Source organism: Homalodisca vitripennis, chromosome 4, assembly GCF_021130785.1.
Source record: "Homalodisca vitripennis isolate AUS2020 chromosome 4, UT_GWSS_2.1, whole genome shotgun sequence".
Taxonomy (NCBI): Eukaryota; Metazoa; Arthropoda; class Insecta; order Hemiptera; family Cicadellidae; genus Homalodisca; species Homalodisca vitripennis.
In genome coordinates this window covers 23,612,846-23,628,947 of record NC_060210.1, presented here as the reverse complement: position 1 = coordinate 23,628,947, position 16,102 = coordinate 23,612,846, and the positions used below count along the sequence as shown (strand labels likewise).

General features: G+C 32.1%; 1 protein-coding gene across 11 annotated transcripts in view; it reads left to right on the top strand.

Moving 5' to 3' along the window:
- Positions 1-15,736, top strand: part of LOC124359042 — a 178,143-nt gene extending 162,407 nt beyond the window's left edge. For 6 of the 11 annotated variants that reach the window (XM_046811436.1, XM_046811435.1, XM_046811427.1 and 3 more), the window contains 3 exons: positions 2,567-2,689; positions 3,307-3,374; positions 15,346-15,736. In XM_046811436.1, the coding sequence (XP_046667392.1) occupies positions 2,567-2,689; positions 3,307-3,374; positions 15,346-15,472 (318 nt within the window). In that variant the 3' untranslated portion in view covers positions 15,473-15,736. Of the gene's footprint in view, positions 1-2,566; positions 2,690-3,306; positions 3,375-5,347; positions 5,364-6,566; positions 6,576-9,731; positions 9,784-15,345 lie in introns of those variants that run through there. The other 5 variants (XM_046811431.1, XM_046811432.1, XM_046811433.1 and 2 more) reach the window with 5 other exon arrangements.
- Positions 15,737-16,102: the final 366 nt, after the last annotated feature.

Genomic DNA, 16,102 nt, shown 5'->3' with positions numbered 1-16,102 from the left:
GAATCATTATAAGTGAATATGTTTACAAACATAATTTCGAATTAATTATAACTAAATCAAGTCCACATTATTAGTAAGACTTTGTTATGCTTATAACAATTCTTTTCCTGGTAGGTTTCAAGATTATGGAGTTTCTAAATGTTTGAAAGTGTTAACATGATAACATTGAGAGTTATGGTTCCATCAGTTTTGTGCGAATTATAACATCTAAACTAATAATGCATCTTCATTTTGATGTTTAAAGACAATGGCTATGTGTGAAATCTACCTTTCTTCTTACTGAGCTGGAAGTGATTTTTAATTTCAGCTTTGTTTTAAAACACATGTTTAATTTAATAATTATCTTGCTATATTACTATATGAAATGTTTTGATCGTCAGTAATATTTAGTGTATCACATCTACAGAGAGCAACACACAATATCATCGGTTAATTATATCATTATTGTATATCACCAACATAAGTCGTCATATTGTAATTCACACTATTTCTATAAACATGTAGTTACCAGTAATACAAGTTTCTGTCATAAAAGTAATGTAGACTCATTAATCTGGTCAACTTAATTAATTTACATTCCAAATTCTAAATTGCTCAGACTTCAAGCAGTATAGAGTGTTAAGAAAGTGTAACCAGAGACAAGTGAGTTAAACAGCAGTGACCTGAACAATGTTGCAGTCAAACATTTCTCCTCTTTCGTTATATAGCCTCTGCGGTTACGCCACAGTTCAATTAAATACTCACATTAAAAGTATCAACAATAAAAGCCTAAATTTACATAAACTTCAAGATAATAAACCTGTGTTGAAGATATTTAACTCTTGTTGTGATGACATATTACTCTTCTAATTGCTAATTATTCTGTCTCCTATCATAAGAACTAGAATCACAGAGAAAAATTTCTTACTTCGGAATGTTCTTACTGGTTACTAGAAATATCACACTTGATTTTAAATTTAGTTTGCTATTACATTTTTACAATTAAGAAAACATTTGACCTAAACTTGAATGCATTATTCATATTTTCCAGTGATCACTTGCATCTTTGTTTGAAGAATTTATTCTCATTCCATATATAAATCAATTGGCAACTGAATCTTGATTTGTTAGCAACCATTGAAAGGTGTGAAATTATTGCCGCACATTGGTGGTGCCAATTTGTAAGGGAGTGAGATCAGTTGATGGAATATTGTTGGATGAAGCCCCACATGGTTGGACATCAATTTGTAGAGGTTCGAAGTTGAATTACTTTACATCGTTGGATGCCAATATGAATGGGTGTTGGATTTATTTTTGTTGATGTGGAAGCCACACTTTCGTGCCTTCAAATATACAGGTTCACTTTATTTTCTGCCCGATGTTAAAAGTATCAATGCAATGAGTTTAAGTTGCTTGAAGTCTACAGATCAATGTCTCCATGTCATTGAACACTAATGTTAATGTTTTTCACTATGATATAAATTAATTTATGTTTCACTTTTCTATTGGTAAAGGTCTGGCTGAATTGTAAATGAACTTATTCAGCTCAAAATTTGTTTGTAAAATTTGTATATTCAAATTAGTTAATTTTCAAAATCCATAATTTACTGTATTAATTATATGATGACTAGGTCTTTTCAAATATCTTCAAAACACTATCTAGGTTGTCTATTTCAATCAAAGATTTGTCACTTATATTTATTTACTCACCCCAACAAATATTGGAGATTATTTAGACATCCAATTCTCTGTCGAAATTTGTTCTTTATATTCAATAATAGTTTCATTCTTCTTTGAATGAATTTTGAGGTGCACTAAAACTTTCATGAAGTTTGATAGAAGAAACACTTTTATTTATACTCAATTCATTATTTCATAATTAGTCAACATGATGTTGCTCAGTTTTTACCAATATTGCAACATTACACCTTTGAAATACTACTCTTTTGACATTAATTTACTTCTCATATAAAATGTACACACTTTTGGTTCTTTACTTCACAAAAAACTAATAAGTATAATGATTTCCAAGTGCTCCCAGTACTACGTGTTAACTGTTGAGATGCCAATCAAGATAAGAGAAAGACAAAGGTCTAGAGGAGGGACAACGGAAGAAAGTCCCTTCCATGTTAAGGGTTGAGATCTGCAATCTGATCTCTTCCTCAAGAGGATGACTAACCTAACACATTATCATACACCTGAGGAAGGGATCAGATATGCAAATCTCGAAATGTAGTGTTACTGAAGTTATGTATCATTGAATGATGACAAATGCCCTAATTGTCGTGTTTCCTTCAGATACATGCTTGAATTTTTTTACACACAACTTTTTCTGTTGTCAACTTTCTTCATGTTGGTGAGTTAATCACTATTGATTTGTACTTGCTTGACTCTATTTAGTAAGTCTTTTTACACCTGGAAATAAGGATAGATTTCAATTCTCAAAATATGTCCAAAGTCCTGTTTTCCTTTCAAATCATCCATTGTCAATAATAAAGTTATAATGGATAGAACTCTATTGTTGTGTAAGTCTGAGGTTGTGTTAGATGCACCTGATCTAGAATGGAATGTGTGATGTGGTGTGCAGGTGGTGTTCCTGCAGTCTCAGGTGGAGGAGAAGGAGAGGACGATACGAACGCTGCAAGCGACACAACCGCCTGAGCCACGGGGTCAGGTGGAGACTTGCAATGCTGCCACCCAGACGGAGAGAGTAAGTTTTCACTTATTTTTCGCTGGTCAAAGGAAAATCCCTAAATAATAAATAATTAATTAATTATTCAACTCAATTATCTTTTACAATGAACTCATGTTTTGCTCAGGTGTGCTGATAGCCTATTATTCTAGCTACCTTATTTTGTTATTTAATATAGGCTTATGTGAATTTGAATGTTTACTAATTTAAAAATTGAGCAAAACAGCATAGCAATTGTTTGTGTATAGTATGTTATAGTACATTTAACTATCTGATAAGACTTGTGTTACTGTATTGCCAGTACTGTGTTGTAGTTCGGCAATAAACAAAACTGTATAAAATCTGACTTATCAGTCAGTTACATAACCACCATGATAGAAATCAGAGGAAATACAAGGGCTCCTTACTAGGTGAAAGCTCTTCTTTGTGAAACACATTTCATGAATTATATGATAACTGTTTTATAGATAATAACTTGTGATTAAAATTATTGTGGTATAAATTAACGACTGATAATAGTGATTTAAGACTAAAAGAAATATTCATTTTTGGAATGATGTAGTATGATGAAGTAGTAGTAATGTTCCTTTGCCGTATCGTAAACCTAAATACTGATGTAACATTTCTGTTTGCAGGTGAGGCCACTGTCTACAGGCCCGATTTTGTCAACACAACCTGATGCATCCGGCGGTTCTTTTGTTAGGTAAGGGATGGCAAATGTTCAAACATTTTATAGTTAAAGTAAGGTTCTTTTGTTAGGTAAGGGATGGCAAATGTTCAAACATTTTATAGTTAAAGTAAGTAAGACGCTAAAACTTACTAAGGAAGATCCCTTATATTAGTTAATTGAAAATATTGAAACAATCAGGAAATATATTATTTTTAGTGGAATATTCAAAATTATGTACTTTTACATTTTCAAGGTTTTTTAACCTAAACCTGTTTCTTACAGAAAGCACTGAAAACTGGTGTATTTGATATTTATTTGGATATAAACTTTTGTGCTTAACCTGAATGTGCTGTTAGAACCAAACAGTCAACATATTGGGCTATTTGGGCATTTGGGTCCAATAAAAAGGGGAAATTGATATTTGAAATCCTTGAAAACTTTAAAATGTCTTCCAGGTGTATTTAAATGGGATCAGATAAATGTGATTGAATTAATATGCTTTAATATTTTCATTTTTTGTCTCGTGCTGCATTTTTGTTTCCCAGAGTGTACCTGGTTAAACAACATGCTATCAGTATTAAAACGATGCTAACAACAACATTAGAATAACAATAGTAGTATAAAATATTAACAAATAACAATGTGATAAAACTATAACATGGCAATGACAGATTACAAATATTAAACTTAACAATAACAATAATGCAAGACTGGACCAACAGATTTCTCACATAAACAAACACTTTTAAACATATCCAACAATAAATTAACTAGACGTTATACTGCATATTGTTAAAGCAGATCCCCACCTGATTTGCATGCACATTCGTAATACGCATAGTATTGGGCCTTGCAAGGAAATTTGTAGGGTCTTCTTTAGTTTTCTGCTGGGCAAAAGGGTGGAAACTTCCCCCCGGCTTCTGTGTTGTTTTCAAAGTAGTGGGGGGGAGGGGGAATTAGAGACATCTCCTGTGGAACAACAGACTGAAGTGTGCATGTTGGTCATGAGCCTTCGGTCTAGCCTTTAGCATTGAACAAATCCAAATTACTCTATGCACCATCCTTGGCAGTGGGTGGCTCCTGGACACCCACTGTATTGTCCAGATGTTAGTGACTCAGCAGTATCATGATGGCACTACATTAACACACTCCTCTGTCTCATTGCCTCAGTGTGAGCCCAGGAACGGGCGCGGACGATGTGCTGCTTACAACGTGTAGTTCCAGTCTCGTTGTTTCTCTTCGTACGAACCGTTCTAGGATCATCTTAATTCATTTTCTCTGTTGTGTTTAGTGTAAATAGAACTTTAGTTCTATAGAGGAGAACATTGAACTCATGGAAAACCTACTGACAGTGAAGAATCCGATTCAATGTCTGACAGATTTGAAGGTGATGATCTGTATGAGATTGGATATTGTTGTGGGGTTAAACATTTTTTTTTTTTTAAATAAATATAAACATTTGTGGGCCTGGCACTAAAAAATCTAGTGGAGTATAGAATGCAGATTGGACAAGGTCCAGTACCTGTGGCGGCGGGCTGGAATTTCAGCTCTGTAAGTGACGTTATCAATTCCTGTGAACAAGGGTTTCTGGTCATCTTCAATGAACTTCTGGGATATGCAGATATCATTTTTGAGCGAGTGGAACCATTTGTATTTTATTGCACTTTCAGTTTGTACATTGTCTAATTTCATGCAGTGAATGTAATAATCAGTACAAGCTAGGCTCTTCTGATAAAATCGGTCAATAACCTTCTGGACTCCAACAACTTCTGTATTTTACTTCATAGTTAATATGTGTCAAGTACGCCAACTTGCCTCAGGCTCAGAGGGTTTAGCAATGATGTAAATTCAAGGCCAAACAAACAACCTGTACTGGGCTCAGGCAAACAAAAACCAGCAAATTGTGTGCAATTTTTCTGAATACCACATCGATAAAATGTATTTAATGTGTCCTTTAAACTTAATTTCACGTGTATAATTGTGTATGTGTTTTTCATGCCTTTCAGTTTCAGGCTGGGCAAGGTAAACTATTTTGATTTACTCTTTGTATGTTTTATTTTGATCATGTTTGATTTATTTTGTCTGATGAACCTCGCTCCGTTGCCTAGGTAGTAGTAGGCTAGTATAGACTTGCACCACTCCTCCTACAGACCAATACTCGTCCACAACGGTTGTGCTGTCCATCATATTAGAAACTTACTATTGACAGAGATAAATGTCTATTTTAACTAGAAGTTAGTTACATGGTTTCACTAGAAACTAAAAAGTAAAGTGTCCATCTTTTCTATTATGTATGTCCAATTTGAATAAAATATATTTTTATGTATCCCCAGAATCTAGAATTGTGTGTCTGTAGAGACAAAAGAGGTAACACTGTTTCCTATTGTCAAAAGTTACTAAAATCACTAACTACTACATTGATACTATACTCTTGTAGTACCAATAATACTATAGTTACTATATTGATTTTTATAGTCAATATATATATATATATAATATAAAACACATATTCCTTGTTCTTCAGTTCCTAAAGATGTAATCAGAGATAGTTTAAATTTAGAATTCAACAAATATAATGTATAAACACGTTTTCTGTAAAGCATGTTTAAATTTCACTATATTTATTTAGAATTTGGGCGTTTTGTTTCATAATTCTAAGCAGTTATGAATAAATTATTATTTAGGCTAATGAAATTGTTTATTTTAACCACTCACTTTTACACTCCTTGTTTTGTTGCTAATTTGCACGATTAGTTAATAAAAATTATATTCTTTACTTATTTTTTGCATGTTGTAAGTAAAATCTTGCTAATCAGTTCAGTTTTTGATTTTCTTACTGAATTATACAATACAAGTCGGTTGGTACATCAATCGTTTAACTCATCATGTTAATTTTATTTTTATAATACTGTAGTAACTCAGACAGATAATAAATTTATTAAACTAACTGTGATAACACACCAGCCGTTATGCCTATGTCGTAATTTGAATACTTGAAAACTGCCAAAAGCTATTGAAATTTGTTCTAGTAAAATGGTAAATAATATAATCTTGTGTCAGTTTAAACTTAGTATAGAAGGTCAGTCAAGATACAGAACTAGCAATTTTTTTGCTCATTATTTAAAATATAATATCTGAATAAAGACCTGAGTGAAACAGCTAGCAAAGTGAACCATGGTTAGCGAAATGACAAGGTTGTACAATGTTTCACGCTGCCCATATCAGACGTTTGGTGTAAGTATCCTTCATAAACTCATTTGTGAGCCAGATCAGGATATGAGACCCCTAAGTATTTGAGATTTCTGTTTAGATTCCTTATTCCTATTTTACACGTGTAGTTGATTTAAAAAATATTATCAAAGCTAGATTACATCTTACATGTCGAGAAACAAATAAAAAGATTCGAGTTGAAGTCTAATGTAATAATTATAACGGTATTATAAGTCAGATTAGTTAATTTAGTTTTAAACTGTAATGAAATTTAAATTTATTATAAAAACAACAAAATTATTACAACACAAAAAGTATCATAACTGTGATCTCAAAAACACATGGGACAGATTTAGAATATTTCTATTGAGTGAACATTATTAAATTAAAACTGAAACATAAAAACCATATATAAAATAATTTTGAATTTTTACTATCCTTTCAAAGTGTTCAGATGTAATTAGAAAATCGAAAGTCTGCCTTTGATAATGCATTTTGATGCCTTAGTACTATACAAAACTTGGTTTTTGGTGTATTATACAATAATTATTGGTGTATTTAACAATAACATGGGAAGTTTTAAGAATTTCTTAGTGACATTTGTTTGAACTGAACTCATATTCAGATGAGTTGTCTGCCGTTGTTAACCCTAAAAGTGCTGACATTGCGCTATGCGAGGTTAGGTCGACGTTAAGTCCAAACTACATAACATCCATAATTGATGATATTTTATACACTAGAAAAATGCCACTATTAATGTTTTTGCCACATTAAAACAATCATACAATAAAGGGCAGGGACATAAACATGTTGAAGGGATAATAATCATACATAATGTTTATTTGTTCGTCTCTATGAATGAGAGTTAATAGATGTACAATATGAAAAATACTTATAAACATAAATAAGAACTCATAGAATTATTCAAGAAGAAAATATGTACATTATGTTCATGTTACAATTTTCGCATATTGAAAGTTTTATAGATTCTCAAACATATAGTTTTAGTAGTAAAATAATTAATATACATGGACAAAAGTTACAAGTGGTTTTTATGTAGCAGTTTTCATTCATTTAGCTTCAGGTAACCAAAAATAAACTTTATTTAACTATACAATTAGACTAACATATGTTAACTTGATATTAGAGATGGGTCCATTCTGATTTTCGATTCTTAGTATAGCTTAACGATTATTTGTAATTTTGTTTAGAATTCCAATAGTAATAGCTTTTGTCTATTCAGAACATTAACATAGAGTACTGATATAGAAAAGTTACAACTCTGTAAAGTTCAGTCTCACTGAATTTGGAATATATTGGGTCCTCAAACAAATTATTAAGAAGCACATGGACCTTTTAGGAGGATAAGGAAACAATTGTATTAACCACTGCACCATGGCGGGGCGTTTAGGAAGCGGGGCAGCCGGCTTGGATTATTTCTGTCCGCTGTATATTATTTAGCACCTGTTCTCCTTAAGCCCGAAGTGACCTCATCCTGAAATAATCTACAATAATAAACAAGTAAAGACAGATAGAATCTACAGAAACATCCAGAATAGACATGACCAGCTACCTCGGTACGACTACCGACGCGACCACGATGTGTAACCATGTATTGCCCTACATGCCACAATGTCATGGATCGTCAAGGTGTAGGATTAATATAGAATTTCAGCTTAATTTGGTTATATAAGGTTTGTGTCCTCTCCCTCTTCTTGCTGATGGTCTAACAATTTTCATAACTCAGGCTTACAAAATTGAACAAAGTACACAGAATGAAAATGAAGAGCATAGTGTAGCCAAAGTTGCTTTTACAATTTAATGAATTTTCAATTTAAGCTTCAGACTGTATTTAATATTATTTATGTTCACCGATGCATGACCAATGGTGGTTTACAAAACTTTAATTCTCTACGACGATCGTACACCACAGTCCGGGAGGTTATAAACAATTTGAATTGCATCAAAGAAAACTACTTACTTTTTTATAAAATATAATAACTAATTTTCTCTAAGAAATAAATTGAATATGGGTTAAGTAAGGATTGAAATATAAGAACTATAAGGGTGATACTAAATAAAAAATGTTTTCATATTAGCTTGATTTAAATCCGGTTGTCAGACACAAATTTGATAATAGTCAATATTAGCCTATTGGACAGAGACTTAAAATGGTTAAGATTTCACGAGGCCTTGTAATTAGTATTAAAATTGAATGAAGAAGTTGGAATTTTTAGAATGGCCCCATCCCTAATTTGAACAAATAGTTGACATACAAATTTGTAGTGATAGTAATTTTCTGTAGTCAAACAATAGTTTCAACTGGGTGTAGCATGTCACCCAGAATAGAGATTTTAGATCTCTGGAGTAGTTCCGGATTATTGGCAAAAACCAGTCAGTTTTATCTTTTATCTGGAATAATTTCTCTTATTGAAATTCTTACGAAATGTGATATATTCGCCAAACGGTTTAAACCTTTATAGTATTGCTTGTAAAATATTTTTGAATGCTATGATACACTAATAAGTGCAAGCTGTGTGGTTTAATTCCCTAAAAAAATAACGATTAGGTTGTTTGTAATGTTTTCAGTAGAGAGTTAAACATGTTATCAAATGAAAAGCAATTGTGTGGATGGTAAAATATTACCAAAAATGTATATTTCCTAATATGAAGCCACATTAGTATAATTCTTTCACGGAAGGTTGACAGTATCTAGAAATTGTTAGGTATTAAACAAATTTAAACTTTACTTTTAAATATCTGGAGATTGAGGTGATATAAAAACCCATTTCAGTTTGAAAAACTATTGAAAATTCCTTAATAAACAGAAATGTTGTTTATGCATTAACTCAGATTCCACTTACATCAACAAGCCACAAATAATATTTCACACACTTAATATTAGATCTTCTGGCGATTGAACTTATCTTGCTGTGAAACAAAATTCTCAATACCAAATTCCACCTTTTGCAATCATAGCTAACATAATTATCACCCAGGTACTCTCAAACTAGATCTTCTGTCGAGAGACAAACATTGCATGCAAGTACTAAACAATGACTGGAACCAAACGTAAACAGATCAAGTGCATGGTTACTGTTGGGTAGTGAGCATGACATGTCAAATCGTACAGTTTTTTGCAATAACATTTCTAGGTTGAAGATCTATTATTTGTTTTAGGGTGGTGATAATTCCAGAAAAGCTGAATTTTTAATCTAAAACTCCTTAATTGGTAGGTTATACAAGGTGTAACTCTGTTAAGTGTGTTTTTTTTAATAAATGGAAGTTGCGTTTTGTGGTATTACTTTTATTTTACAAATTCAGTATTGAGAAATTGTAGTATTTTATATGTTCGTATATACATATATAAATATACAGGGTGAGTTTTAAGTCCCTTCCCCCCCTATTTTTTTTTTAAACCGTATAAGTTAGGAGGTTTAAACCTCCGTACATATTCGTTAGACCTAAATATCTTGTTTTTCATGGGTTCATTGACTCTCCACCTCCAATGGGGGACGGTCCACGAGGAGTAAGCCGAGATTCTTAAATGTAAGCATAGGTTGATATGCACATCAAATTAAAGGTCTCTGTAAGTAGAATACAATGCCGCAAACCGGACCTCAAAAGGTTCATCCTAATGAAAATTACAGGGTGTTAAAATGTACAAACTAGTAATGTGTTATTATCTGCGTTTTTATCGCGCAACTTTTTAAAAGTTCATTTCAAAACAATTTTTCTATTGCTGTTTATTCTTTAAAAGAAACTTTTATTTTGTTGTGTTTAATGATTTTTAAGGGATCACTGGAAGTCCGAGATCTAGGAGTTAACTAAAGGATTTAATAAGAATTCGATCATGTGTTGTGTCGCCTTGTAAGTATTTTATTTAAAGAATTGTTGTCTTACAAAGGTTTTAGGACCCATTTATTTTTATTTCAACAGCGATTCCGGTTCTAATATTGTATGATTCCGATACTAGTAGGTTGTTACTTACCCTTTTATTGTAGTAGATGCTCAAACTGATTGCCCTGTTACTTCCTGACAGTAGTATAGTCTGTTAACAAATTCACTCCTTACACGGGTTAGGATTTCTGGTGTTACCTTCCTGCAGGCCTCAGTAATTCTGTTCCGAAGATCTTCCACACATGCGACTGGTGTACAATAAATCACAGACTTCAAGTGTCCCCACAAAAAAAAATCCAGTGGGTTCAAGTCAGGGGACCGTGCCGGCCATTCTATTGCCCCGCGTCGTCCTATCCACTTCTCACGAAAATGTACATTAAGGTAACCACGAACATTAACATCGTAGTGTGGAGGAGCACTGTCCTGCTGGAACCTTACTTCTTCTCGATTAAACTCCCCCAACATTAGTGCGAATTGTATTTTCTATTAATGGATTGAATATTATTTTGGAGCATATGTAAATAACTTTCCCCCATTTAAATTTCCGTCAATAAACAGTGGTCCAATCACGTGGTTACCAAAGAGACCTGCCCAAAACATTTACTTTCTGGGGATACTGGGTATGATGTTCTCTGTGAACATGGGGATTAGAGTTATCCCAGTATCGGCAGTTGTGTCTATTCACTAAACCATTTACGTAAAATGTACTCTCATCACTAAAGCAGATATTATTTACGGTTGTTGGATTTGCTATAATTAGTCTATCCATAGTTTCACAGAACTGCAATCTTCTGTCCGGGTCATCTTCATTTAATGCGTGATGTACCATAATTTTGTAGGGATGAAATTTGTGCTTCTTCAGGGTAGTTATTGCTTTGCGTTGTGATACCCCGATATTGTCTGCTATTTGTCTCGAAGAGGTTTGAGGATTTTCCACGACTGTACAAAGAACCTCAAAATCAACTTCTTCTGACAAAGGAGGACGGCCTGAACGTTTTGCATCAGTACGCTACCAGTCTCTCTAAATTTTTGTTATTAACTGCCTTAAATAAGTTCTGCTAACAGGTCTTTCTGGATGGTTTTCATTAAAATCGTCTCATTGTTTCGTGGTAATTATTCCCAGAAGCACCAAAAATAAACACCATGTCAACTTTTTCTTGAAGAGTGCGAGACATGTTTCTAACTTTAACAGCACTAAAACTAACAAGGTCCAGTAGCTACACTGCAACTAACAAGGTCAGATACTTAATGGCCCAAGTAACTGAAACCAAACATAACATGTCTCCCAGATAACAAACAACTTTCACTTTTACAACGACACAGGGACTATGTCAAAGATTACATTTAAAAAATGCAGACCCCAGATTCTGTACAAAATTATTATTAACAAAATTACGAATTATCCTTTTTTAATTCAGATTGTAGCACCGTTTCCAGCGTTAAAAGGCAATGTTAAACGACACATCACATGACCGACTTCTTATTAAATCCCTTTAGTTAACTCCTAGATCTCGGACTTCCAGTGATCCCTTAAAATCATTAAACACAACAAAATAAAGTTTCTTTTAAAGAATAAACAGCAATAGAAAAATTGTTTTGAAATGAACTTTTAAAAAAGTTGCGCGATAAAAACGCAGATAATAACACATTACTATTTTGTACATTTTAACACCCTGTAATTTTCATTAGGATGAACCTTTTGAGGTCCGGTTTTTGCGGCATTGTATTCTACTTACAGAGACCTTTAATTTGATGTGCATATCAACCTATGCTTACATTTAAGAATCTCGGCCTTACTCCTCGTTGGACCGTCCCCCATTGGAGGTGGAGAGTCAATGAACCCATGAAAAACAAGATTATTTAGGTCTAACGAATATGTACGGAGTTTAACCTCCTAACTTATACGGTTTAAAAAAAAAATAGGGGGGAAGGGACTTAAAACTCACCCTGTATATATATATATATATATATATATATATATATATATATATATATATTCCTCTTTGTTTTGAGATGTAAGAGATGGTTATAATATTATAATTTTGTACTACAGTTTTAGGTTATTCATAGACAGGCTGAAACATTTAAAGAACAATTGTCGATAGTGTATAGTGAAGCGATAAGTACTAATATCTACCTTGCTTATTTTTTATTAATTTTCTTTTATACAAAAGAAAATGTTTATAAATTAAAATCTTATATTTCACTCATTTGAAATCTCTTCTACAGTATTGTTGCAGCTATCCCTAATCATGCTATGCAGTTTTCTAAAATTTCCACAGTTTTGATTTAATAGTTTATGTATGTACAGTAGTACTGTATATTTACATATTTATGTTTTGCATTATCTTAAAACAAATATTTTTAAGGCTATAAATGAATTATCTCTTTAAAAAATGTTAGATTTTAAAAATTAAAATTCTGTTTGTGGTCATTAGTAGCATACAATATCAAACTATGTTTAATTTATCTTATTTACATATATCTGTTGTGATTAGTAATTTAAGTGGTACTTTTTTAGTTAGAGTTAACACAGATATATGACAACAAGTTACTTAGTAATATATAAAACAAATTATGAATTCAATTAGCAAGAAAATATTTAGAAACAGTGTTATTGAGTGGTAAAAACACATTTGTGGTGTATTTAATATTTTAGTTTCATACAAGTTATATAGATTTTTTCTTAATTGTAGTTAAGAAAATATATTATGCAATTTTGCCAAATTTTACTACAATTCGGCTGGAAATAATATAATTCCCATCATCAACTTTATAAACAACAGAAATCAAATAAAATGTATTAGGAAGATATTTATTAGACTTTTTGACATTTTCTTTACAAAATTATGGGAGGCACGTCAAACTTGAAACAACCTCAGTCTGATAAAGTTTTGGATTTTGTTCAATAAATACCGAACCTGGTGTGGGTGAACTTAAACTTTGTTTCGATTTTTGTATATGTTTACTAGTACTCATTGTTTTAATACGTGGTGTCGTCATTTACCATCATGCGTGGTACAGAAAAATTCTGAACTACCTGGTTACTGAACCGCATTGCACAGTATAGTGTTTTATTTGTTCAGTTCAACTGGTCACATTTCAGCTGTTCAATTTTTGTGTGTTTCTAAGACACAGGTTGCTATATACTCTGTTTCATAGTGCACAAAAGTGATTATTTAATGAATGACTAACTAATCTAATTATGAATTATAGCAAATTTTGTGTGTGTACATATTTGTTATCCACATGTTCAGTTATACTTCAGCATGTTAGGATAGTGTGTATTAAACTGTTATATACTATTATAAATCAGGTCTGCCTGAGACCAATATGACCATGATGACATGACAGTTAGTTCACACGGGTACCGTACCAGTAGCATAATGTGAGTTAACAGGTGCCATTTGTTGGTTGGCCCTGTAAGATAAAAAATGATAATAAACAACTGAGGTACAATTGTGCAGGCTTTTTTTCAAAATTAGTAAAATCCTAGTCATCTGTTTTCAGCCTTAAAATGTAAAATTTGAATATTAAAATAAAAAATTGTTTTTAAACCTAATTTAATTATTACTTGTCAGTAATTTATATATATATATATATATATATATATATATATATATATATATATATAATTTATATATTTATTAATCAGATTGATAAACTACGAGAACTCTAATTACTAGAATATGTAACATGGTGTTTAGACAACTTACGTATATGTTATGACAGATGTAGTTAACCCAAAAGATCTGACTGCCATTTTTATGGTTAAATTTAAGTAATGTTTTTGTATTTATTGTATGTCTCTAGCAAGTACTAGCATTTTTATTGTTTGTAATAATAAACAGGTCTGAGTTCAATACAATTAAATATGTTACACATTGATTATCAGTAATATTTTTTCAACAAGTGTATAAATACACTTGTGTTATGATAACAATTTTGTATGTGCTTGCAGCATGTTTAATGTTCTTGAGTGGTAATGGTGTACTAAATAAAACTATGTACTGTGGAAACAGTTTCTAAAGAATTTATAGAGATTTAAAAACATTTGAAGTTATTTTGTAGCCTGAGAAGGAAAGTCTAAAGAAATCCAGTAGCCTTGTTCTTGTCTGTTTCTACATAAAAAATGTTGTAGAAACTCAGCATAAATATTTTTAGAACAAAATGACAATAAATTCTAGTCAGTATGGGTCCAGGAAGACAATAACTCAGGCAAAGCTATCCGTAACCTGGGATTGGTCTAAGAGGGATGTGGGTATTTACTGTGACCTGCCCAAGGCTTTTGACTTTGTACTTCTTCCTTGTAATATTTTAATTTACAGAATTTGACATAAATAACACAGAAATATGCTTCTTTTTCTCTTATTTCAGTGACAGAAAACGAGTTATTTGAAATAAGTACAGCAAATACTGAATGTCTGAATGCCTTCGTGGAAGAAAGTTGATTATGGAGTTCCATAGGGTTCTATCTTGAGACCTTATATTTTTATCATATATGTTAATTACCTATATGGTATTATTGGAGCTACTTTATGTCAATATACAAATGACACGACACTAATATTGACCGAAAAATATACAATAAGATTCCTATTATGATGGCATTTAATAAATATTTTACAGATTCCTATGTAGAATAGTGGAATTCCATCAATTCATTTGTTTAATAACTACAATATAGCAAATTAAATATCTTATTATCTCTGTTGTCTTACCTCCTGGCACGAAGTAGACTTGACTGGTATAAATTATTGATTTATAGTTTCTATTTATGTCAGGTTAAGGTTTCTTTCTCTCTTAACAAAAATAGAAGTTATTAAGATAACTAACTAATACCACATGTGTTGTATTTATCCTGTCCATATGATGACAGAATGTATGTTTGCAGCAATACGAGTGACGTGGCCCGACCCCAGCCCAACACGAGGCCAGTCAGTCGGTTGCCGCAGTGGCGAAGAGCTGCCAGTCCCTCCACCGAACTGCACAAATCCTTGCCTACCCAGAAACAAACGTAACAAACAAGTCATCTACCGTCCCCCATCATCCTAGTCCATGCCACTCATCTCTTGTAACTGATTCAGTTTTTATCGAGTTGATTCCTCCTTGTTCTCGTTTATTTTTATTGGAAACTTAATGACAAGCGTTTTGTTAGATTTAATTGTAATAAAAATTTTCTGCTATGTTACCTTAGGGCAGTTGTTTTATTATCATTAAATCACTTATTGAAATGTATCTCATGTTTTCTGTACTTTTATGAATTAAATGATATGATAACCTCATCTCTATGTGAACAGAAGTAGAATAATAATCTGAATTCCTCGTAGATGATATTGTGATATGTATGCAAATGTATATATTTTTGTAAATTTTCTTTCAAAGATTCTCGTTTCCTCAGTGAGTGTGCAATATTTTACTTAGGCACGAGTATGTGTTCCTCTAAGATCTTTACTGTAGGATCTCTTATATGAATCAGCTAAATGTAGTTACGTTAATGCCCTAACTCATAGAAAATGTCTAATAAATAGTTTATATTTTAAAACTTTGATCAGTGATATACATAAGTATAGGATTTCATTAATTTGTAGCTTAATTTGGTATTGTAGCGTATTAATCAGTTGAACAATTATGCGAGTTAGGTTTTAATG